Source organism: Erythrolamprus reginae, chromosome 10 (genome assembly GCF_031021105.1).
Source record: "Erythrolamprus reginae isolate rEryReg1 chromosome 10, rEryReg1.hap1, whole genome shotgun sequence".
Classification (NCBI taxonomy): Eukaryota; Metazoa; Chordata; class Lepidosauria; order Squamata; family Dipsadidae; genus Erythrolamprus; species Erythrolamprus reginae.
The window spans coordinates 41,144,942-41,169,717 of record NC_091959.1 but is presented as its reverse complement, the minus strand read 5'-3'; the positions used below and the strand labels follow the sequence as shown (position 1 = coordinate 41,169,717).

The 24,776-nt window shown below is 42.3% G+C and overlaps 2 protein-coding genes across 2 annotated transcripts in view; one reads left to right on the top strand and one right to left on the bottom strand.

Moving 5' to 3' along the window:
* Nucleotides 1-564: 564 nt before the first annotated feature.
* On the bottom strand, nt 565-2,565 carry CLDN5 (claudin 5). Its single transcript, XM_070762168.1, has one exon. It carries the CDS (start codon nt 2,358-2,360, stop codon nt 1,683-1,685), a length of 678 nt encoding a protein of 225 aa, XP_070618269.1. The 5' UTR covers nt 2,361-2,565; the 3' UTR covers nt 565-1,682.
* Nucleotides 2,566-16,871: 14,306 nt separating this feature from the next.
* The window catches only part of LOC139173228 (septin-2), a 77,864-nt gene continuing 69,959 nt past the window's right edge, over nt 16,872-24,776 (top strand). Inside the window, exon 1 of the mRNA XM_070762847.1 lies at nt 16,872-16,917. The gene's annotated coding sequence lies outside the window, so the exon portion shown is untranslated. The remainder of the gene's footprint in view (nt 16,918-24,776) is intronic.

The following is a 24,776-nucleotide window of genomic DNA, read 5'->3' as shown; positions in this document are numbered from 1 at the left end:
CTCAAATACCTGACCATTTACAGCCACGCCTCTTGACAATCTCTTCTTCCCCTGTTAATTGTACTGTCTTGGTCTTTACAGTTGATGGAAGGCTTAAAAAAATAAATTAGTCCTTTAAAAAAAAAAGGTTCAGCAAGTAACATTGAAAATACATGGTACTTTAAAAGCAGGCAGAGAGTTGAGGAAAAAAAATATTGTTCACTTTTTTTGTGCTATCTGAACAAGTCATGTTCTTTACGGATAACCACACCGGACACATGAAAAGGAGGCATGTTGTCATTTCATATATATATATATTATAAATATGCAGCTATATGGAATACAGTATATACCAAGATCCTTGATTTGAGAACACTGTGGATGAAGACAGATTTTACAGTTTGAGAACACTGTTGATGAAGACAGTTTTTAAGTGACAGTGTTAAATAATAATTAAAAAATACAGTACCAGAATTATCCCTGCTCCGACTCCACTGGAAGGAACTAAACATTGATGGTTACCAACGGAAAAAGAACTGGGGTTAACTCTGAATCGGAAATGTTGACAAACAGAACATTCTCTACTGGATTTTAAAACCCCAGGGTGGATTTTTATTTGGCACACACAAAAAATATCGAAACAGGTATCTGGAAACAAAACATCCAGTCCAAATTTCATCGAGTTCTCCCATAACTTATTAAAGATGATAGTTACATCATTTAAAAACAAAACAGTGCAATGAAACACAGACAAATGGCAAACCCACTAAAAAACTTTGAAATTGGCCTGGTGAAAACCAACAAGAAGACAAATAAAAATATTTATTTTTCTTGGAATAAAATCTGCTTTAGAGGAGAAACCGTATAAAAGTAACTGGCTATCTAAATGACAGCCACCAAGTAAGGAATTGCTGTTTAAAATAGGCAGCTCGGAATGCCAAGTCATTTTGTCTAATTTTGTTCAAGAGATGTATTAAAAGAGGGAAGGGAGGGAGCGGGAAGAAAAGTAATGATAGAGAAGTTTAGAAAGAAGGAAAGATTAGAAACGGAAAAGAGCATTCCCATTCCAAATAAAATCCCATTACTTTAATATAATTAATTTGACTTCTATACTGCCCAATCCCAATTGGATTCATTAACACTGGTGCAGGCTCACAACTTTGTGAAAAAGTACCCCCCCCCCCCACTCTCACCTTCACATTACTCATAAAACACAAATCCCTCCGATCATTTTTATATAATATACTCCGAAGCCAGAATCCCCCTCCCACACTTATAGTCACAAGATAAAATGTCCCTTTCCCCATCCCAAACAAGCATGGTCCTCTCATTTTGGCATTCTCCCCCCACCCCGCGAAAAATAACCTAAAAACTAACTTTTACAAAAGGAGAGCTGGAATACCCCAGGAGCTTCCGCAGAAGAAAGCCAAGCAGCCAAGGCACCCTCAATGAGGACTAGTACAATTCGAAGTCCATACAAAGAAGAAGTCTCAAAGCAAAGGAAGAGTCTCAGGCGCGGAGTTTTCCATCAGGTGGCATTGTTGGCTTCCACAAATAGACAACCCCCCTAAAGTCACAAAAGCGAGGAGGAAGGTCTTCATCCGAGGACCACCAGAGTCACCGCTCCGCCAACTCTCCCCTCGGCCCCGCCACGGGTGGATGGATGGCGCTCTAAAAACAATCTCCAAACCTTTGTAAGTTTTTCAGACGTAGTTCTTCTTGTCGTACTCTCCCCCTCCGGCTCCTGCCCCGTTGGAGATCGGGCCGGCGGAGCGTCGGGGGGCCGAATACTTCACCGGGAAGCTGCCGCTGTCGTCTTTCCAAGCCGAGGCACCGCAGATGAGCGAGCCGCCCAGCAGGAGAAGCGTGGCGGCCGCCCAGCCCAGGTAGAGCGCGGCGCCCATCTCCTTCTTCTTGGAGGGCTCGACGTTGGGGTCGTAGAAGTTGGTGATGATGGTGTTGGCGAACCAGGAGGGGGGCACCAGCACCAGGAGGCCGCAGACTAGGAAGAGCGCGCCTCCGAAGCCCGCGATCCAGTCCTTGACCTTCGCCCCGCGCAAGCAGGTGGTGCACTGCGCTCCGGTGACCGTCACCAGCAGGGCCACCAAACCCAGCACGGCCCCGATGACCATGAGCGTCCGCCCGGCTTGGACCTGCGGGCTGAGCGCCAGGATGGAGTCGAAGACTTTGCACTGCATCTGCCCGGTGCTCTGCACCACGCACGCCATCCACAGGCCTTCCCAGGTGGTCTGCGCCACCACCAGATGACCCTCGATGAAAGCCGAGACTTGCCACATGGGCAGGGCGGCCACCAGGATCGCCCCCGCCCAGCCCAGCACGGACAGGGTCAAGCCCAGCAGCTGGATCCCCGTGGACGCCATCCGGGTTCCAAGAAACGCGCCTTCAGATGCGTGCGCTTTTTTTTTTTTTGGGTAGCTGTGTTTTTGCGCGTGCCTTGCTCTCCACCGGCTGGCTTCCTCGCCGTCGATCTCCCGCTTTTTGGAGCAACGTTCCCTTCCACCAACCGTCGGGGGAATCTCCGCTTCTCTGCTTCCACGCGTTGTCGCTGTGGCTGATGCGCAAAGGATGCTCGGCTCCCGCTTTATATAGGCGCGTTGCGCTCCCCGGCTTTGGAGGCGCGCTCTTGCCCTCCCCCCCCCCGTTGAAAGGGAAGGCGAGAGAGACGCCCCCCCTCACTCTCACTCTCCCCTTCGGCCAATAGGAAAAAAGGAACGACTTCCCTGCAGCCAATCGGGAGGCTCGGAGACAGAAAAAGTTGCCAAAAGAAAAAGGAGGTGGGGGAATATCAAAGGATAAGGCGGGTGAGTCAGGATGGGGGCACTGGCGGGTGAAGGGGGGGATCAGGAGAAAGTGTCGGGGGGGGGACGCTCCGGTCTGACACACCACCGGCCCTTCTTCCCCTTTGTAAGGCCGGGAGGCGATGGAGAGGGAGAGCGGGTAATTCCCAGGTTTGCAAAAAATAAAATAATAATAAAGAACATGGGTGCGCAGGCGAGACCGAGCGGCGAACCCGATGCACCGATTCGTGTGCGACGTGAGTCAGGAGGGGAGACGGGGGCAGGATCCGCCTGTTGCAAAACTCGCTCTGCCCCTGATGCCCCCTTAGGAGAGAGAGTCAGGCAGACAGAGGGACAATCGGACAGACGGATAGAGAGAAAGTAAGAGCGAGGGGGAAAAGACAATGGGAGACAAATTGAAAGACAGAGACACAGAGAGACAGAGAAAGAGAAGAGAGAGACACAGAGAGAGACAAATTGAGAGACAGAGACACAGGGAGAGGGGAAAGAAAAAGAGAGAGAAAAGAAAGGAAGGGAGAGAGAAAGAGAGAGAGAAAGAGAGACAAATTGAAAGACAGAGACCCGGGGAGAGAAAGAGAGAAAACGAAAGAGAGAGAGACAGAGAAAGAGAGACAAATTGAGAGACAGAGACACAGGGAGAGATGGAGAAAGAGAGAGAGAGAGAGACAAAGAGAAAGAGGAGAGAGGGAGAGAGAGAGAGAGAAACTGAGAGACAGAGAGAGACAAAGAAAGAAAGAAAGAAAGAAAGAAAGAAAGAAAGAAAGAAAGAAAGAAAGAGTCAAAATCAGTTGGTTTTATTTTTATTTTTGCAATATTATTTTCCGGCAGTGGATTTTTAAGTGGGAATTTTTTGTTACCAAAAAAAACACCCCCTGCAGCCGTACAAGTCCAATAAATAAATAAATTTCAAACAATTTGTTTTGTGTGTGTACTTGGAAAACACCCGCAGTCAAATATATTTCTTTCAATTCTCTTTTTTCCCCCCAACTATGTTTTGTGGACGCTTGGTCAACAATCTCCTTTCTGGGTATTATTAGTCACAAAAAAACAGTAATATGCAGCAAACGAGATTGATATGCTGTATTTCGTATCACAATATCACAAGTCAAACACTTCCCAAGCGTCTAGGACTGTGTGATGTATTTTCGTACGATGCGTGCAGATCCAAGCTTTTTGTAACTGACAGATCATGATTTTGTCAATGTTTATTGTTTTCAAATGCCGGCTGAGGTCTTTTGGCACAGCACCCAGTGTGCCGATTACCACTGGGACCACCTCTACTGGTTTATGCCAAAGTTGTCGATTTTAAGATTATTATTTTTTTTTATTATTATTTATTCAATTTGTATGCTGCCCCTCTCCATAGACTCGGGGCGGCTCACAGCAGTAATAGAAAACAATGTACACAGCAGTAACAGAAAACAAGATCCTGATATCAGCTAAGTTTTTCTTGTTTATCATCAGTTGGATTGTCACCTAGTAGGGCGATATCAATGATCCACATGTTTTTGTTTTCTACAATTGTTCGGTCCAGTGTATTGTGTTCCAAAACCCTATCAGTTTAATTTTGAGAGTCCCAAAGTATTGAGTATTTTGGCATTTGTTTTCAACTACTTTTATTGTTGTTGTTGTTGTTGTTGTTGTTAAAATGATTTATAAAGTTTACAAATCATCCTGCTTCAAGATTCTAGATCATTTGGCTTTCAACCTTCCCAGAGTGCCACTTGTGGAATTAAAGTACAAAAAAAGGCAGATTTCAGACTAATCCAATTAACGTTAGAGAAAAACTTTGCTTAACATTGAGAACAAGCTGGACAGTCCAAAAAATGAGCCGGGTTTCTTGGCTGGAGGTTTTTAAGCAAAAAAATACATAAAAATCTTTTGGGAAGGGGTTTTTTTTTGTTGTTGTCTTTGCTTTTGAGTTGCAGAAAAGATTTGACAGCTTCGGTGAAAGATTTGACTCTTCCAACTTTATGATTTAAGAATTCTGGCCCATTATTTGCTGAATCATTTGATGTTTAGATCATCGGCCGTTCTTCTTCACAGAGTTAAGTTCAGTTTTGAAATATCTAGTGTTTATCTGTTGATTTCCCCCCCCCCTCCACATTGGCTGCTATCCTTGTCTTTTAGCTGTTTATAATAACACACGCACAGACATACACATCTAAAACCAGAAGTGCGAAACAAAGCCATCAAGCAGCGGAGAATATTTGTGGCTCCGGTTTGAATTGTGGAATCTTTGATAACTTGCTGAGTTTATTGGCAGTTCTGTGTTAGCAAATACTTCAGAAGAAAAGGATTTAGGGGTAGTGATTTCTGACAGTCTCAAAATGGGTGAACAGTGCAGTCAGGCGGTAGGGAAAGCAAGTAGGATGCTTGGCTGCATAGCTAGAGGTATAACAAGCAGGAAGAGGGAGATTATGATCCCACTATATAGAGTGCTGGTGAGACCACATTTGGAATACTGTGTCCAGTTCTGGAGACCTCACCTACAAAAAGATATTGACAAAATTGAACGGGTCCAAAGACAAGAATGGTGGAAGGTCTTAAGCATAAAACGTATCAGGAAAGACTTCATGAACTCAATCTGTATAGTCTGGAGGACAGAAGGAAAAGGGGGGACATGATCGAAACATTTAAATATGTCAAAGGGTTAAATAAGGTCCAGGAGGGAAGTGTTTTTAATAGGAAAGTGAACACAAGAACAAGGGGACACAATCTGAAGTTAGTTGGGGGAAAGATCAAAAGCAACCTGAGAAAATATTATTTGACTGAAAGAGTAGTAGATCCTTGGAACAAACTTCCAGCAGACGTGGTAGATAAATCCACAGTCACTGAATTTAAACATGCCTGGGATAAACATATATCCATCCTAAGATAAAATACAGAAAATAGTATAAGGGCAGACTAGATGGACCAGGAGGTCTTTTTCTGCCGTCAGACTTCTATGTTTCTATGTTTTCTTGTAATGAAATATCTGTCAGAACTCAACCAAGTTCAGAGAGCACCAATGATTCCACACAACAATCCAAAACAATTGAAACCAACAATTAAACACTTCTTTTCAAGAGGTGTTGTGTTTTGCAAGTTGCCCCAAAACATTAGAATTGAGATCTGTAGAAATGGAGCAAAAACAATGACAAAAACCCAGAGTTTCAAAGTGAGTCAAATCTCTGCAGGTCTCAAATACAGTAGAATTTTTTTCCCAAAAGCATTTATTCAGACAATTTTATTGTTGTTATATTTTTGTCCAAAAAAAAAAAGCAAGTAAAATCGTTGATGTACTTTTGCAGCTGCTCCCTGTAACCATATCTCGCTTCCCAACTATAGACATCAAGTCAAAAAAGAGAAGATAAAAATTCTTTTTTTGGAGTGTGTGTCACGGGGGAATAGAATTCTTTATTGGCCAAGTGTGATTGGGCACATAAGGAATTTATCTTTGGTGCAGATGCTCTCAGTGTGCATAAAAGAAAATATACATTTGTCAAGAATCATGTGGTACAACACAATGATTGTCATAGGGGTCAAATAAGCAATCAGGAAACAATCAATCTTAATATACATCGTAAGGATACAAGCAACAAGTTACAATCATATAGTCATAAGCAGGAGGAGATAGTTGATAGGAATGCTGAGAAAAAAATAATAGTACCGGTAATAGTAGTGCAGACTTAGTAAACAGTTCGACAGTGTTGAGGGAATTATTTGTTTAGCAGAGGGATGGCGTTCGGGAAAAAACTGTTTTTGTGTCGAGTTGTCTTGGTGTGTAGTGCTCTATAGTGTCGTTTTAAAGGTAGGAGTTGAAACAGTTTATGTCCAGGATGCAGGGGGTCAGTAAATATTTTCACCGCCCTCTTTTTGACTCATGCAGTATACAGGTCCTCACTGGAAGGCAGGTTGGCAGTAATTGTTTTTTCTGCAGTTCTGATTATCCTCTGAACTCTGTGTCTGTCTTGTTGGTCTGCAAAACCAAACCAGACAAAACCGGAGCGTTTATTGGAATATTGGATTCTATCAGGAATATGAAGAGATAGTCAAGATGGAAAAATGTATCATGCTGATATTTGTCCATATCAATATCTATCTATGTATCTATGTATCTATCTATGTATCTATCTATGTATCTATCTATGTATCTATCTATGTATCTATCTATCTATCTATCTATCTATCTATCTATCTATCTATCTATCTATCTATCTATCTATCTACCAATATCTATCTATCTATCTATCTATCTATCTATCTATCTATCTATCTATCTATCTATCTATCTATCTATCTACCTATCAATCTATCTATCTATCTACCTACCAATATTTATCTACCTACCTACATACCTACCTACCAATATCTACCTACCTACCTACCTACCTACCTACCTACCTATCTATCTACCTACCTACCTATCTATCTACCAATATCTATCTATCTATCTATCTATCTATCTATCTATCTATCTATCTATCTATCTATCTATCTAAATTTTATTTAAAACTACTAAAAAATTACACACATACTGTATATATATGTTGAAGAATTACACAATGGCTGCGCCCAAAGCAATTTTCTTTCTCTTAGCTTGTTGACAAAGAGATGTAGTAAATATTTATGATCCAGCAACATGCCCTCTTGTTATCTTAAGTCTGCAAGGGAGCAGCTACCCCATAGAACAGGCAACAATGTTGTTTTGAGAACACCTAATTCCTTTTGGCATGGAAGGATTGGGAAACGGTGGCCGATCTTACATTTGAAAAGTCTTGGTGGGTTTTTTTCCTTCTGTTTGTTAGGATAAAGCATTAGATCTCCCCCTCTCTCTCTCAAGATATATTGGTTTGTTTGAGGACAAGTCCGCTCTCAATAAAACAGAATTTCTAGCATCCTAAGCTGCTTTAAGCCCGTTTGAGGCTCAGGAAAGGAACTTTTGCTTACTACTGTAATAATACAATCGCTGGTACAAACACATTCCATGGAGTCTGTTGGTTATATTCCTCAAATAGATTTTTTTTTTTTAAAGCAGCATCATTGAATTAAGGAGTGGTCTTAGGTGTACCTTGTTGCTTGCTCCTGAACAGTTATCTCCATTTTCTTTTCTTTTTTAAATTATTATTACAGTGTTCCCTCAATTTTTGCTGGGGATGTGTTCCGAGACCGCCCGCAAAAGTCGAATTTCCACGAAGTAAAGATGCGGAAGTAAATACAGTGGTACCTCATCATACGAACTTAATTGGTTCCAGGAGGAGGTTCGTAAGGTGAAAGGTTCGTAAGACGAAACAATGTTTCCCGTAGGAATCAATGTAAAAGCAAATAATGGGTGCAAATCCTTCTGGAAAATCCCAAACTTTAGAAGGGAGGCGAACAGAGGGCAGGGAGGAGCAGCTAAAGGGGGAGGGTGGAAGAAGCAAGGTTAGGCTAAAGGGTGAGTGGGAAGGAAGAAAGGCAAGGGGGGCGCCCCTCCCTTTTCTTTCTTCAAAAGACACCCTTTCAGTGCCTTTGCAAGCATGCAAAATCTTTACTCCTCCAAGCTGCCCCTCCCTTTTCTTTCTTCAAAAAAGGGGGGGGAAAGAAACCCCTTCATCCCAGCAGCAGCTGCTTGGGTTTGTAAGGTGAAAATAGTTCGGAAGAAGAGGCAAAAAAATCTTAAACATCGGGTTCGTATCTTGAAAAGTTCGTTAGAAGAGGCGTTCGTAAGATGAGGTACCACTGTACAATATTTTTGGCTATGAACAGTATCACAAACCTTTCCTTAACACTGTAAACCGCTAAATTACAATTTCCCATTCCCTTAGCAACCATTTAGATTATTACTCACCATGTTTATTTATTAAAGTTTATTTAAAAAAATATTTATTAAAGGTGGACGAAAGTTTGGCGATGACATATGGCGTCATCGGGCAGGAAAAACTATGGTATAGGGAAAAAACCAGCGAAGTATTTTTTAATTAATATTTTTGAAAAACCGTGGTATAGACTTTTCGCGATGTTCGAACCCGCGAAAACCGAGGGAACACTGTATTTATTAAAAAATGGTCACTGGGATTCGTGCGGCAGATGGTGGTCCCGTAGGTAATCAGGTCTTAATTTATTTATTTTATTTATTTATTGGATTTGTATGCCGCCCCTCTCTGGAGACTTGGGGTGGCTAACAGCAATAATAAGACAGCGTATAACAATAATCCAATACTAAAAACAATTAAAACCCATTATAATAAAAAACCAAACATACATACAGACATACCATACATAAAATTGCAAAGGCCTAGGGGGAAAGGGTATCTCAATTCCCCCATGCCTGGCGGCAGAGGTGAGTTTTAAGTAGCTTACGAAAGGCAAGGAGGGTGGGGGCAATTCTAATCTCTGGGGGGAGTTGGTTCCAGAGGGCCGGGGCCGCCACAGAGAAGGCTCTTCCCCTGGGTCCCGCCAAGCGGCATTGTTTAATTGACGGGACCCGGAGAAGACCCACTCTGTGGGACCTAACTGGTCACTGGGATTCGTGCAGCAGAAGGCGGTCCCTCAGATAATCTGGTCCGGTGCCATGAAGTGCTTTATAGGTCATAACCAACACTTTGAATTGTGACCGGAAACTGATCGGCAACCAATGCAGACTGCGGAGTGTTGGTGTAACATGGGCGTATTTGGAACAGCCCATGATTGCTCTCGCAGCTGCATTCTGCACGATCTGAAGTTTCCGAACACTTTTCAAAGGTAGCCCCACGTAGAGAGCGTTACAGTAGTCGAGCCTCGAGGTGATGAGGGCATGAGTGACTGTGAGCAGTGAGTCCCGGTCCAGATAGGTGCACCAGGCGGACCTGGGCAAATGCCCCCCTCGCCACAGCTGAAAGATGTTTCTCTAATGTGAGCTGTGGATCAAGGTGGACGCCCAAGTTGCAAACCCTCTCTGAGGGGGTCAATGATTCTCCCCCCAGGGTAATGGACGGACAGATGGAATTGTCCTTGGGAGGCAAGACCCACAGCCACTCCGTCTTGTCTGGGTTGAGTTTGAGTTTGTCCCCTGCCACGTAGGGCTTTATAGATCATAACCAATAAACCAACATTTTATGAATGAACCAGCTTGGATGACAACATGAGACGTGTCCCAGAAGACGTGATATAAGGAAGCCCAACCTGCTCATCATATCCTTCGATGTGCAATTTCGAAGGATGGCCATCCTGACTTCCACTGCCCGTTCACGTAATGTGCTCAGCCGGTCATGCCTAAAAAAGGGAAACACTCTGGAAAGCTGCCCTTTTCAACCACAAAAGCTTTGTCATTTGTGCACAGGGGAAAGTGACGCAATGCACACCCAGGGTACATGCGAGCAACGATAAACAACTGTGTAGAAACAAGATCATAAGATGACTTGGTCATTGGAAGTGTTCCGCCTCCAGGTTTTTCTTGGTTTGCAACATTGGCAAATATGGGCATCTTCTCTTATTGTTATGCTGGTCGGGCGGTAGGAAAAGCAAGTAGGATGCTTGGCTGCATAGCTAGAGGTATAACAAGCAGGAAGAGGGAGATTGTGATCCCCTTATATAGAGCACTGGTGAGACCACATTTGGAGTACTGTGTTCAGTTCTGGAGACCTCACCTACAAAAAGATATTGACAAAATTGAACGGGTCCAAAGAGGGGCTACAAGAATGGTGGAAGGTCTTAAGTATAAAACGTATCAGGAAAGACTTAATGAACTCAATATGTAGAGTCTGGAGGACAGAAGGAAAAGGGGGGACATAATCAAAACATTTAAATATGTTAAAGGGTTAAATAAGGTTCAGGAGGGAAGTGTTTTTAATAGGAAAGTGAACACAAGAACAAGGGGACACAATCTGAAGTTAGTTGGGGGAAAGATCAAAGGCAACATGAGAAAATATTATTTTACTGAAAGAGTAGTAGATCCTTGGAACAAACTTCCAGCAGACGTGGTTGGTAAATCCACAGTAACTGAATTTAAACATGCCTGGGATAAACATATATCCATTGTAAAATAAAATACAGGAAATAGTATAAGGGCAGACTAGATGGACCAGGAGGTCTTTTTCTGCCGTCAGTCTTCTATGTTTCTATGTTTCTATGCTTCCATTCTGTATCCCATTGAAGACCACGGTCAGCCCAAAAGGATCAATCAAAGAATCTATGCAGATCAAAAACACCAGCTTGGTAGGGGAGACGAAACCCATAAGACATATAATAAGAGCTTATATGTTTGCAATATGTTTTGCAAACATATTGCAAAAATAATGTTTTCAGAAGTCATGTGGCCAGCAGGATTTGAAGCTCTGCTTGCAGGAAATGTTTTTCTTCTACTGATTAAAAAAAAGTAAAAAATGTATTTTGTAGAAAAAAGATGCAAATAACTCACCCTCGAGTATTAAATGTGAGAAAATGAGAAATTATTAAGTGTGGTTATTAAGCAACAGGCCACAAACAATGAAATATTTAGCATGGACCTTTATGTCAGGAAGAACCTATGATGTTATACAATACAGGGAGTCCTAGAATTAGAATTAGAATTAGAATAGAATAATAGAACAGAACAGAACAGAATAGAATAGAATAGAATAGAAGAATGGAATGGAATTTAATAGAATTAGAATTATGGAAGGGAAGGGAAGGGAAGGGAAGAGAAGAGAATGAAGAATGGAATGGAACAGAATAGACTAGAATTAGGGAAAAGAAGAGAGGAGAATAGAAGAGAAGAGAGGAGAATAGAATAGAATAGAATAGAAGAATGGAATGAAGAATGGAATGGAATTTAATAGAATTAGAATTTATTTATTTATTTATTTGCTTGCTTGCTTGCTTGCTTGCTTGCTTGCTTGCTTGCTTGCTTGCTTGCTTGCTTGCTTGCTTGCTTACTTACTTATTTATTTACTTATTAGATTTGTATGCCGCCCCTCTCTGTAGACTCGGAGTGGCATACAAAATTAGGGAAATTAGAATTAGGGAAGGGAAGAGAAGAGAAAGAGGAATGGAATGGAACAGAATAGAACAGAATTAGGGAAGAGAAGAGAGGAGAAGGGAAGGGAAGAGAAGAATGGAATGGAATGAGTAATGGAATGGGATAGAATGGAACAGAATAGATTTAGAATTAGAGAAGAGAAGAGAAGAAAGGAATGAGTAGTGGAATGGAATAGAATGAAGCAGAATAGAATAGAATTAGAGAAGGGGACGGGAGGGAAGAGAAGAGTAGAGAAGAGAAGAATGGAATAAAATAGAATGGAACAGATTATAATTAGAATTGGGGAGGGATATAATTCCATACCTAAGAAAACCCAGATTTTGGAAAATATTTCTTTGCGGTTATTCTTTTTAAGTCCTTTTTGTCATATCCACTTAGATGTGACAACTAGTTGAGAAAGGGGCATGACACCACAAAAGTCTCAATTGCTCAATTTTGTTCCTCTAAAAATAGACGTCTGGTATCAAAAATACTTCCTTTTCTCCCGCTGTTTCCTAAATCTGTAACTTGTGAAATATTGGTGCAAAAGGTTTAAATGAATTCAAAGCTATTGATTCTCTTTCTTAATTCATCAGCGTGACTTTAGACCGGTGCTTCTCAATTATTTTATGTTAGGGCCCCCCTAGGAAGAAATAAACGCACCCCAACTCTCTGATCTGATTTAGTGTGTTAATATTTATTATTTTACTTATTATAAGCTGCAAGCAAACTATTGGCTCGGGAAGGCTGCTGTACCCACTTATCTAGGAGTAAGTCACCCTGAACTCAGTGGAACCTCTTTTCGGTTAGGGAGGAAGAGGTTACCGTGGATAGGGCCCTCTTTGGACACAGGGCCAGGCATGCTCAATCAAGCTGATGTTTGGGGGTCACTGGCCTGGCCCATAAGTGCTGCCTCTGCTGGGCACTCCCAGCTACAAAGGACAATTCCATCTGTCCGTCCATTACCCTGGGGGGGGGGAATCACTAACTCCCTCAGAGAGGGTCCGCAACTTGGGTGTCCTCCTCGATCCACAACTCACATTAGAGAAACATCTTTCAGCTGTGGCGAGGGGGGCGTTTGCCCAGGTTCGCCTGGTGCACCAGTTGCGGCCCTATTTGGACCGGGAGTCACTGCTCACAGTCACTCATGCCCTCATCACCTTGAGGCTCGACTACTGTAACGCTCTCTACGTGAGGCTACCTTTAAAAAGTGTTCGGAAACTTCAGATCGTGCAGAATGCAGCTGCGAGAGCAATCATGGGCTTCCCTAAATACGCCCATGACACACCAACACTCCGCAGTCTGCATTGGTTGCCGATCAGTTTCCGGTCACAATTCAAAGTGTTGGTTATGACCTTCATGGCACCGGACCAGAATATCTCCGGGACCGCCTTCTGCTGCATGAATCCCAGCGACCAGTTAGGTCCCACAGAGTTGGCCTTCTCCGGGTCCTGTCAACTAAACAATGTCGTTTGGCGGGACCCAGGGGAAGAGCCTTCTCTGTGGCGGCCCCGACCCTCTGGAACCAACTCCCCCCGGAGATCAGAGTTGCCCCCACCCTCCTTGCCTTTCGTAAGCTCCTTAAAACCCACCTCTGTCGTCAGGCATGGGGGGAATTGAGATATTCCTTTCCCCCTAGGCTTATAAAATTTATGCATGGTATGTCGATATGTATGATTGGTTTCTTAAATTGGGGTTTTTTACATTACTTTTAATATTAGATTTGTTCATATTGTCTTTTTAGTGTTGTTAGCCGCCCCAAGTCTACGGAGAGGGGCGGCATACAAATCTAATAAACAAACAAACAAACAAACAAACAAACAAACACCTTTCTTCTATTCCTATATCTCTTCTTCTAATCTTTCATTGATATGCTCTATTCCTATAACTTATTTATTTAGTAGATTTGTATGCCGCCCCTCTACGCAGACTCGGGGCGGCTCACAACACTAATAAAACAATATACAGAGAACAAATCTAATATTTAAAATCTAAAAACCCATTATTTAAAAGAACATACAACACAAACAATACCATACATAAAACTATACAGTGGAACCCCAACATAAGAGCTGCTCTACTTAAGAGCAACTCGAGATAAGAGCTGGGAGGGGAGAGATATTTTTGTTCTACTTACAAGCCCAAATTCGAGATACAAGCGCCAAGGAGCTGTCTCCTGAAGCCAAACGCTAACTTCCGCGTTCGGCTTCAGGAGACAGCTGCGAAGCGGCGCGCGTGTTTTAAAAGGTTGCAGCCGGCCTGGGGGGCTCGGGGGGGTGCTTGCAGCTTTCTTTCTTGCTCTTTTTCTTTCTCTCTTTTACCTTCCCTTCCTCTATTTCTTCTTTTCTTTCTCCTTCCCACCTTCTTCCCTCCCTCCCTCCCTTCACTCATTCCTCTCTTACTCTCCCCTTTCATAAGTTTCCTTGCTTCCTTCCTCTGTTCCTGTCCCTTCCCCCTTTCTTTCTTTCTTTCTTTCTTTCTTGCTCTTTTTCTTTCTCTCTTTTACCTTCCCTTCCTCTATTTCTTCTTTTCTTTCTCCTTCCCACCTTCTTCCCTCCCTCCCTCCCTTCACTCATTCCTCTCTTACTCTCCCCTTTCATAAGTTTCCTTGCTTCCTTCCTCTGTTCCTGTCCCTTCCCTCTTTCCTTCCTTCCTTCCCACCCTCCGTCCATTCATTCACCCATTCCTCTCTTGATCGCTTAAAGCCGGTCCCTGGTGCAAAAAGGGTTGGGGACCTCTGTCCTACAGGATTGGGTGGCAGAGAAGTTGAACATATGTAAATTTAAAAGTTTAAGAAAGTTTACAAGTTAAGTGAAAGAAACTTCATTATTCATTTATATGTACATGTACAGTACATTTTTTCATTAAAAACATGTCTTTCTGCATAATTTAGACTAACTTTGTGAGTTTTTTGAGGGCTGGAACCAATTAAAATTATTTACATTAATTCCTATGGGGAAAAGTCGTTCGAGATAAGAGCTGCTCGACTTAAGAGCCCAGGTCCGGAACGAATTAAACTCGTATCTCGAGGTACCACTGTATAAGCCTGGGGGGAAATGTCTCAATTCCCCCATGCCTGATGGCAGAGGTGGGTTTTAAGGAGTTTGTGAAAGGCAAGGAGGGTGGGGGCAATCCTAATCTCCGGGGAGCTGGTTCCAGAGGGTCGGGGCTGCCACAGAGAAGGCTCTTCCCCTGGGTCCCACAAAACGACATTGTTTAGTCGATGGGACCCGGAGAAGGCCAACTCTGTGGGACCTAACCAGTCGCTGGGATTCGTGCTGCAGAAGGCAGTCCCTGAGATAATCTGGTCCATTCCGGTAGCAGGCCACCACTGTTGTTGTTGTGGGGAAACTATAGGAAGAAGTTGTTTTGTTTTATAAGCGCCTTGAGTTGTTTGTAAAAATAATAAAGGCGGGTTATAAATACTGGATAAGTAAATAAGTAAAATAAAGGGATGCTAAGGTGCAGACTTAGCTACTGGCCAATTGCCATCACTCTGGGTGGAGATAGAATTTAATCCAACGGACTTCCCACCGACGAAAATCCAGCCTGTGTTACTGGTTCAGTTTTTTAAAGTCTATAAGTAGCATATTAATTTTCAGAATCCTGAAATAAACATCCCATGACCTTCAGCACCACTTATCTAAACACTATTGTATTAAGAATCTGGTGACAGAGATCAAAAGACAATGGTCTACGCAGACACTTTTGCAGAAATTAGATTAGGACTTATCTGCATGCAACCACAACGGTCCAGCCTATTTTTTAAAAAAATATTTTTATTCTCTCTCTCTCTCTCTCTCTCTCTCTCCAGCTTGCCTAATTTCCCAAGGGAATGGAGGAACTTGAGAAAATCTAAAGGGCTGCCATCCTTTGAGAAGCTCTCTCGCTCAGGGCTTAGGTATGAAAATGAGCAGAGCGGCTCATGTCTGCGCGAAAACTATGTGTAAGGATTTTCTTCTGATTAGGTTGCTCCATACGGGTTGGTGGCAGGCGTGAAAGTCAAACTTTTCCCCTACGGGTTCTGTGTGTGTGGCTTGGTGGGCATATCAAGGGAAGGATACTTCAAAATCCCCATATTTTTTTATGTACACTGAGAGCATGTGCACCACAGACAAATTCCTTGTGTGTCCTTTGGCCAATAAATAATTCTATTCTATTGTATTCCATTCCATTCCATGTTCTGTTCCGATCCGTTCCATTCCATATATTCTATTCTATTCTATTCTTTTCTATTCTATTCTATATTCTGTTTTGTTCTGATCCGTTTCGTTCCATTCTATTCCATTCCATATATTCAATTATATTCTATTCCATATTCTGTTCTGATCCGTTCCATTCCATATATTCTATTCTATTCCATATTCTGTTCTGATCCGTTCCATTCCATATATTCTATTCTATTCCATTCCATATTCTGTTCTGTTCTGATCCGTTCTGTTCCATATATTCTATTCTATTCTATTCTATATTCTGTTTTGTTCTGATCCGTTTCGTTCCATTCTATTCTATTCCATTCCATCTATTCTATTCTATTCTATTTTACAGTATTCCATATTGTTCCGTTCCATTCCATTCCATATATTCAATTCTATTCCATTCCATTCCATATTCTGTTCCGTTCTGATCCGTTCCGTTCCATATATTCTATTCTATTCCATTCCATATTCTGTTCTGTTCTGATCCGTTTCATTCCATTCCATATATTCTATTCTATTCCATTCCATATTTTCTGACAGACAGACAGACAGACAGACAGACAGACAGAAAACGAAGTTGCATTGCACTGAAAAGGTAATTAAATCTGGGAGGACATCCAATACTTGACTCATCCGGCCGTTCCCATTCCAGAATGCCACCCTTCTAATTTTTTTTTTGCCTCTCCCCTGATTTGCAAAAGCGAGCAAAAGGACTCGCCTCCCAGAGTAAAGATGTCGCCGGTAGTTTCATTTTAAGGGAAAAGGACCACAGTAAGAATGGCGCTCTAGGCCTCATTTTCTATGGCCTTCTCCGAACAGCTCATTCATTTTCAAAGCCGGCTTGGGACCATAGAAAGGAGAACGCTAGAAGGGCCGCGAGGGACGTCGGGATAGAGGCGGGCTCAGGAGAGCGAATCCTTCGCCTCCTTCCGCATTTCTGGGCCCAGCTGTGGACGGAGCGACTGCTCGGGAGAAGGGCAAGGTAAGGGGATGCTCGCCCCGGCTGGCTCGCCTTTCCCGGGGCGGGCAAGGGGCGGGTTTGCCCTCAATGCACCAGCGGCTGGCAAGAGCAAAGTTGCTCTGGCTGCAAAATCAATGCATTATATGCATTATATATTGTTATATTCAATATAACAATATATTATTGTTATGTATTGTTGCATTCAATGTTGGACGCCGCCCTGAGTCGCCTCCAGAAGGGCGGCATAGAAATCTAATTAAATAATTAAATAATTAAATAAATAATAAATGGGTCCCTTTTCCCACGAGGCTGGGTGTACACGCGTGTGCCAGTGTCAGAAGCAAATAGAAGGGGGTGAGCGTGCAAGAATGCAAAAGGGGAAGATTGCACCAGGCGGCCCCTGTTGCTTTGAGCATCCTTGGAGAACGCAATCGCCAAAGAGAGGAAGTCCATTCATTTTATTTTTTGGTTGGTTGGTTTAAAATTAGGAAAGCTCAAAGGTGCTTTTTTTTTTTTTTTTTTGGCCAAGAGGTAACTGGACTGTCAGGTATTTCTTGAAAGACCTTTTGTTTCTCATCCTAAAAGCTCCTTCAGATCTGTTTGGAATGAATTCCGTGGTTGGATTAGGAAATTCTGATTTGGTGAATTAAATTTTAATTAATCAATCGATCAATCAGATTAGTCAATTAATTAATCAGATTGTTTTCAGAGGAATCACAGAATTCAGTTACTGCTTATACTCACTATTGATCTATTGTAGCCTTCATGTGACTTCTGCCCATATTGGCTTAGTTTTTAAGCTAGTGTAAGCCAACTTTATGAGGAATTCTGCCTTAATGGTATGAATAGAATAGAACAGAAAACAGAATTCTTAAGTGGCCAAGTATGATTGGACACACAAGGAATTTGTCTTTGGTGCAGATGCTCTCAGTGTACATAAAAGAAAAGATACATTTGTCAAGAATCACGAGGTACAACACTTAATGATTGTCATAGGGGTCAGATAAGCAATCAGGAAACAATAAAAATCTTAAGGATACAAGTAACAGGTTACAGTTCTACAGTCATAAGTTGGAGGAGATGGGTGATAGGAACAATGAGAAGACTAATAGTAATAGTAATGCAACTTTAGTGAATAGTTTGACAGTGGTGAGAGAATTATTTGTTTAGCAGAGTGATGGCGTTCAGGGAAAAACAGTTCTTGTGTCTAATTGTCTTGCTGTGCAGTTATAAGTGGGGGGAGATGGGTGATAGGAATGATGAGAAAAAAATGGTATAAATGGTATAGGGCCGTGATGGCAAACCTGTGGCAGGCGTACCCAAAGTTGGACGTGGAGCCATGTTGCTTGGCACTTGTGGCATCGGCTATTCCTGTTCCATGTTTCTGGCGTGCATGTGCACATGATGCTCAGCTGGCCTTTTTCCATGCGACAGTGCTGAGAAGCGCAAGAGCTGGTCTTCCATTTTCCGGCACGAGCATGCGTGCCGGCCAGCTGATCGCATGCACCGCAGTAACTGGAAATTTGCTGGCCTGCGCATAGTGCTCCCTTTATGGCACACGGTGCCAGCCACGCACATAACATGCTCACTTTTTGGTGCTGAAAATGTTCGCCATCACTGGTATAGGGGCCACTGCTTGAACAGGGGGTTGGAATAGAACAGTGTTTCCCAACCTTGGCAACTTGGAGATATTTGGACTTCAACTCCCTAAATCCCCCAGCCAGCGAATGCTGGCTGGGGAATTCTGGGAATTGAAGTCCAAATATCTTCAAGTTGCCAAGGTTGGGAAACACTGGAATAGAAGACCTCCAAAGTCCCTTCAGCTCTGTTATTCTGTTAATATCCGCAAGTTGCGTGACTTCCCCTAATGCCAGAAATGTCTAAGCCATAAAGCACCTTTGTGTAAGTTTCCAAATAAACCACAAACAGAGAAACGAAGCTTAAGGCAAACCATAGTTTTCATTCTGGGCTCTTACAAGAGAGCCAAAACCCCTGAGTCTTATCTCCATCATTCGCTGAACTGATGCCATTTGATGTGAAAAATCCAATGAAGACTTTTAAGGATGGGGCCAATCAGAATACAGTGTTCCCTTGATTTTCGCGGGCGATGCATTCCGAGACCGCCCGCGAAAGTCGAATTTCCGCGAAGTAGAGATGCGGAAGTAAATACACCATTTTTGGCTATGGACAGTATCACAAGCCATCCCTTAACACTTTAAACCCCTAAATTACCATTTCCCATTCCCTTAACAAGCATTTACTCACCATTATTACTGGTACTCACCATTGAATAAGACACTTAGTGATCCTGATATTTATAAACATAATTATTTATTAACAATAATTATTATTTTTTGTTATTTATTTGCAAAAATTATTAGTTTGGCGATGATGTATGACGTCATCGGGCGGGAATAACCGTGGTATAGGAAAAAAACCACAAAGTATTTTTTAATTAATATTTTTTGAAAACCCATGGTATAGGTTATTCCCGAAGTTTGGACCCATGAAAATTGAGGGAACACTGTACTGGATCACCTCTATCATGCAAACACATTTACTGATTTACTAAAGTGCTTTTGAAGTATGGCTGTCCAGCTAGCTATTCTGAATTTTTGAACCTTTTTACTCTCCTCTCTTCCTTCACTATTCCTCACCAGCTCCCAATCTATGCTCCCTTTTGCAATTCCAAAAGCATTTAAGGAATGCCACATCCATTCAGAACTTCCTGCTTGGGTCCCCGCCCACTTCTCAGCTTTGGGATATGCAGCCTTTAAAGGGTTTTGGGGTTTTTTTGCAGCTCTTTGGCAAATGAGTGAAGCTTTGATATTTGCAGAGGTCCTCGCCGTTGTTTGAAAAATAATTTTAAATCAAGAGGGACTAACATTTCCTTCTGTCTTGCCTTTAATTGAGTCTCCATTCCAGTTTCCTATAAAATAGGTGGTTTAGAGGTTAAGGTGAAGCTGTTGAATTCAGGCAACCAGGGTTTGAAAACATCAGGATTTAAGATGAAGCTGTTGAATTCAGGCAACCAGGGTTTGAAAACATCAGGATTTATTTTATTTATTTGTTTGTTTGTTTGTTTTGTCAAGTACGTATTGGAAGTATACAAAGATATAACAATGTTTATCAACATGATACTGGTAAGAGAGAAACATTAGGACAGGGGATGGAAGGCACATTGGTGCACATATGCACGCCCCTAACTGACCTTTTAGGAAATGGGTGAAGTCAACAGTGGATAGTCTAAGGGTAAAGTTTTGGGAGTTAGGTGATGAAACTACAGAGTCAATATGTGAGTTCCATGCATTAACAGGGTGTCCAGCAAATCTGGAAAACTGGGAAATTAGGGAATTATCAGGGAATTCGTGAAAAAAAATAAATCAGGGGAAAAAAATAAACTGTATTAAAATGTTTAAAAGTCAGGGGAAAATCATGTTTTAAAAAAACAGACTGTGCTGCCTGGCAGAGTCAAGCAAAAATGATCATAACTGTGGCAAAATCTTGCTTCCTCGGCTGCCGATATTTCTCCATGGCTTAGCCGTTTGGTATGACGTCATCTACGACCGCGCCTTAACTAGATCCCAAGTTACAGGGAAATGTCAGGGAATTTCCATCCTGATTAACTACTCGGTTATTAAAGTCATATTTCCTGCAGTCGAGTTTGGAGCGGTTTACCTTGAGTTTGTATCTGTTGTGTGCTCGTTTGTTGTTGTGGTTGAAGCTTAAGTAGTCGTTGACAGGAAGGATGTTGTAGCACATGATTTCATCGCCTGTGCTTAGGTTGTGTTTAAGGCGACATAGTTCTAGGCTTTCTAAACCTAGGAAGAGGGAGATTATGATCCCACTATATAGAATGCTGGTGAGACCACATATGGAATACTTCAGTTCTGGAGACCTCACCTACAAAAAGATATTGACAAAATTGAACGGGTCCAAAGACGGGCTACAAGAATGGTGGAAGGTCTTAAGCATAAAACATATCAGGAAAGACTTCATGAACTCAATCTGTATAGTCTGGAGGACAGAAGGAAAAGGGGGGACATGATCGAAACATTTAAATATATTAAAGGGTTAAATAAGGTCCAGGAGGGAAGTGTTTTTAATAGGAAAGTGAACACAAGAACAAGGGGACACAATCTGAAGTTAGTTGGGGGAAAGATCAAAAGCAACATGAGAAAATATTATTTTACTGAAAGAGTAGTAGATCCTTGGAACAAACTTCCAGCAGATGTGGTAGATAAATCCACAGTAACTGAATTTAAACATGCCTGGGATAAACATATATCCATCCTAAGATAAAATACAGAAAATAGTATAAGGGCAGACTAGATGGACCATGAGGTCTTTTTCTGCCGTCAGACTTCTATGTTTCTATGTTTCTATGTTTCTAGGATTTGTAAGTCTAGGTTGCGTAGGGTATTCGGTTGCAAGTGGAGTGGAGAGCTCTTTTAGTAAAGTATCTCTGGATGTTTTCTAGAGTGTTTATATCCAAAATGCGGTGTGGGTTCCAGGCAGATGAGCTGTATATGAGGATTGGATTTGTGAAAGTTTTGTATGCTCTGGTTAGTAGTGTGAGATTACCGGAGCAGAAGCTATGTAGGATTATTTGGACCGGGACTCACTACTCACAGTCACTCATGCCCTCATCACCTCGAGGTTCGACTACTGTAATGCTCTCTACATGGGGCTACCTTTGAAGAGTGTTCGGAAACTTCAGATTGTGCAGAATGCAGCTGCGAGAGCAGTCATGGGCTTCCCTAGGTATGCCCATGTCACACCAACACTCTGCAGTCTGCATTGGTTGCCGATCAATTTCCGGTCACAATTCAAAGTGTTGGTTATGACCTTTAAAGCCCTTCATGGCATCGGACCAGAATATCTCCGAGACCGCCTTCTGCCGCACGAATCCCAGTGACTGATTAGGTCCCACAGAGTGGGCCTTCTCCGGGTCCTGTCAACTAAACAATGTCGGTTGGCGGGGCCCAGGGGAAGAGCCTTCTCTGTGGCGGCCCCGACTCTCTGGAACCAGCTCCCCCCAGAGATTAGAACTGCCCCTACCCTTCTCGCCTTTCGCAAACTCCTTAAAACCCACCTTTGTCGTCAGGCATGGGGGAACTGAGATATCTCCCCCGGGACTATACAATTTATGTATGGTATGCTTGTGTGTATGTCTGTTTAATAATGGTTTTTTAAAAATATTTTATATTGTAAATTATTAGATTTGTTATAAACTGTTTTTATTGTGTTGTGAGCCGCCCCGAGTCTATGGAAAGGGGCGGCATACAAATCTAATAAATAAATAAATAAATAAATTAGGTTAACAACTCTTGAAGCCTTTTTGGCGATGTTGTTGCCGTGGTCTTTGGCACTTAGGTCATTGGATATGAGTATTCCAAGGTCTTTTACAGAGTGAGGGTTGTCTGTAAGGTCTTGTTTATTCAGCTTGGATTTGGTGTTCTGATTCTTGTTGCCAATGTGAAGGACAGAGCAACCAGGTTTTGAAAAGATAAGGATGGGTTGGTTATCTGTGTAAAATGTTAAGTCCCTTCGTAATTGCAGAAGCTTCAAGGGATGCAAGAAAGGGTGGGTTTTACTTACCTTCCCTACCTGTCCGCATTGCGACAAAAGTGCGCATTTTTGCGTGCAACATGCTTGCTTCATCATATTGCGCAAAACACTTGGAAATGACGCATGGGGGGTTTGCAAGTTGTGGTGACTGGAGGACCGGTTCATGAGCGTGGTCCACCGGTCATCACTGTAATTTCCACTGGCAGCAACCCACCACTGGATACCAGCCATTATCTGGTGACCGACTCTCTGCAGAAGTCTGTTTACTGCGAAACTCGAGGTTTGGAAATTGTATTAGTTTCTCAGAATGCAAAATACAAAGGAAGTGAATGAACACAATGGGAAACTAAGGGAGGAAAAAGGTAGAAGTATGGAGGGGGGAAGACAAAGGGGAAAAAAGGCAGTGACTTTAGGCTCTCTTTAGCACAGTAGAATAGAATAGAATTCTTTATTGGCCAAGTGTGATTGGACACACAAGGAATTTGTCCTTGGTGCAGATGCTCTCAATGTACATAAAAGACAAAGATTTATTTATTTATTTATTTATTTACTTATTTACTTATTTACTTATTTACTTATTTACTTACTTACTTACTTACTTACTTACTTATTTATTTGATTTATATGCCGCCCCTCTCCGAAAACTCGGGGCGGCTAACAGCAATCATAAACAGTGTACAATAATAATCCAATACTAAAAGCGAATTAAAAACCCCTTAATATAAAAAACCAAACATACATACAAACATACCATGCATACAATTGTAAAGGCCTGGGGGGAAAAGGAATCTTAGTTCCCCCATGCCTGGCGGCAGAGGTGGGTTTTAAGTAGCTTACGAAAGGCAAGGAGGGTGGGGCCAATTCTAATCTCTGGGGGGAGTTGGTTCCAGAGGGCCGGGGCTGCCACAGAGAAGGCTCTTCCCCTGGGTCCTGCCAAGCGGCATTGTTTAGTTGACGGGACCCGGAGAAAGCCAACTCTGTGGGACCTAAGTGGTTGCTGGGATTCATGCCGCAGAAGGTGGTCCCTGAAGTAATCTGGTCCGGTGCCATGAAGGGCTTTATAGGTTATAACCAACACTTTGAATTGTGACCGGAAACTGATCGGCAACCAATGCAGACTGCAGAGTGTTGCTGTGACATGGGCATACTTGGGGAAGCCCATGATTGCTCTCGCAGCTGCATTCTGCACGATCTGAAGTTTCCGAACATTTTTCAAAGGTAGCCCCATGTAGAGAGCGTTACAGTAGTCAAGCCTTGAGGTGATGTCAAGAATCATGAGATACAACACGTAATGATTGCCATAGGGGTCAAATAAGCAATGAGGAAACAATCAATATTAATAAAATTCTTAAGGATACAAGCAACAAGTTACAGTCATACAGTCATAAGTGGGAGGAAGTGAGTAATAGGAATGACGAGAAAAAACTAGCAGTAATAGTAGTGCAGATTTAGTAAATAGTTTGACAGTTTTGAGGGAATTATTTGATTAGCAGAGTGATGGCATTCGGGAAAAAACTGTTCTTGTGTCTAATTGTCTTGGTGTTGGGATGTTTTGAGGGGAGGAGTTGAAATAGTTTATATCCAGGATGCGAGGGGTCTGTAAATATTTTACCCGCCCTCTTTTTGACTTGTGCAGTCTACAGGTCCTCAATGGAAGGCAGGTTGGCAGCCATTGCTTTTTCTGCAATTCTGATTCTCCTCTGAAGTCTGTGTCGGTCTTGTTGGATTGCAGAACCAAACCAGACAGTGATAGAGGTGCAGATGACAGACTCAATGATTCCTCTGTAGAACAGTATCAGCAGCTCCTTGGGCAGTTTGAGCTTCCTGAGTTGGCGCAGAACGAACTTTCTTCGTTGTGCTTTTTTGATGACATTATTGATGTTAGGGGATTAGTAGAAGGCAATAGCATGACAACCTTAACTCTTTACTTTTGCTCAATAATATAAATTATAACACTGTTTCCCAACCTTGGCATCTTGAAGAGATCTGGACTTCAACTCCCATAATTCTGGGAGTTGAAGTTCAGATCTCTTCAAGTTACTACGGTTGGGAAACACTAAATTATAAATATAAATAGGGGTAGGCTGCTACGGGTGTAGCTAATGGAAGGATAGAAGGCTGAGTCAACCGGAAGGAAGGAAGGAAGGAAGGAAGGAAGGAAGGAAGGAAGGAAGGAAGGAAGGAAGGAATTGCAATCTCAATTGCAATCTCCCTTAGACTTATATACTTCTTCATAGCTCTTTTACAGCCCTCTCTAAGCGGTTTTACAGAAACAACATATATTGCCCTCAATAATCTGGGTCCTCATT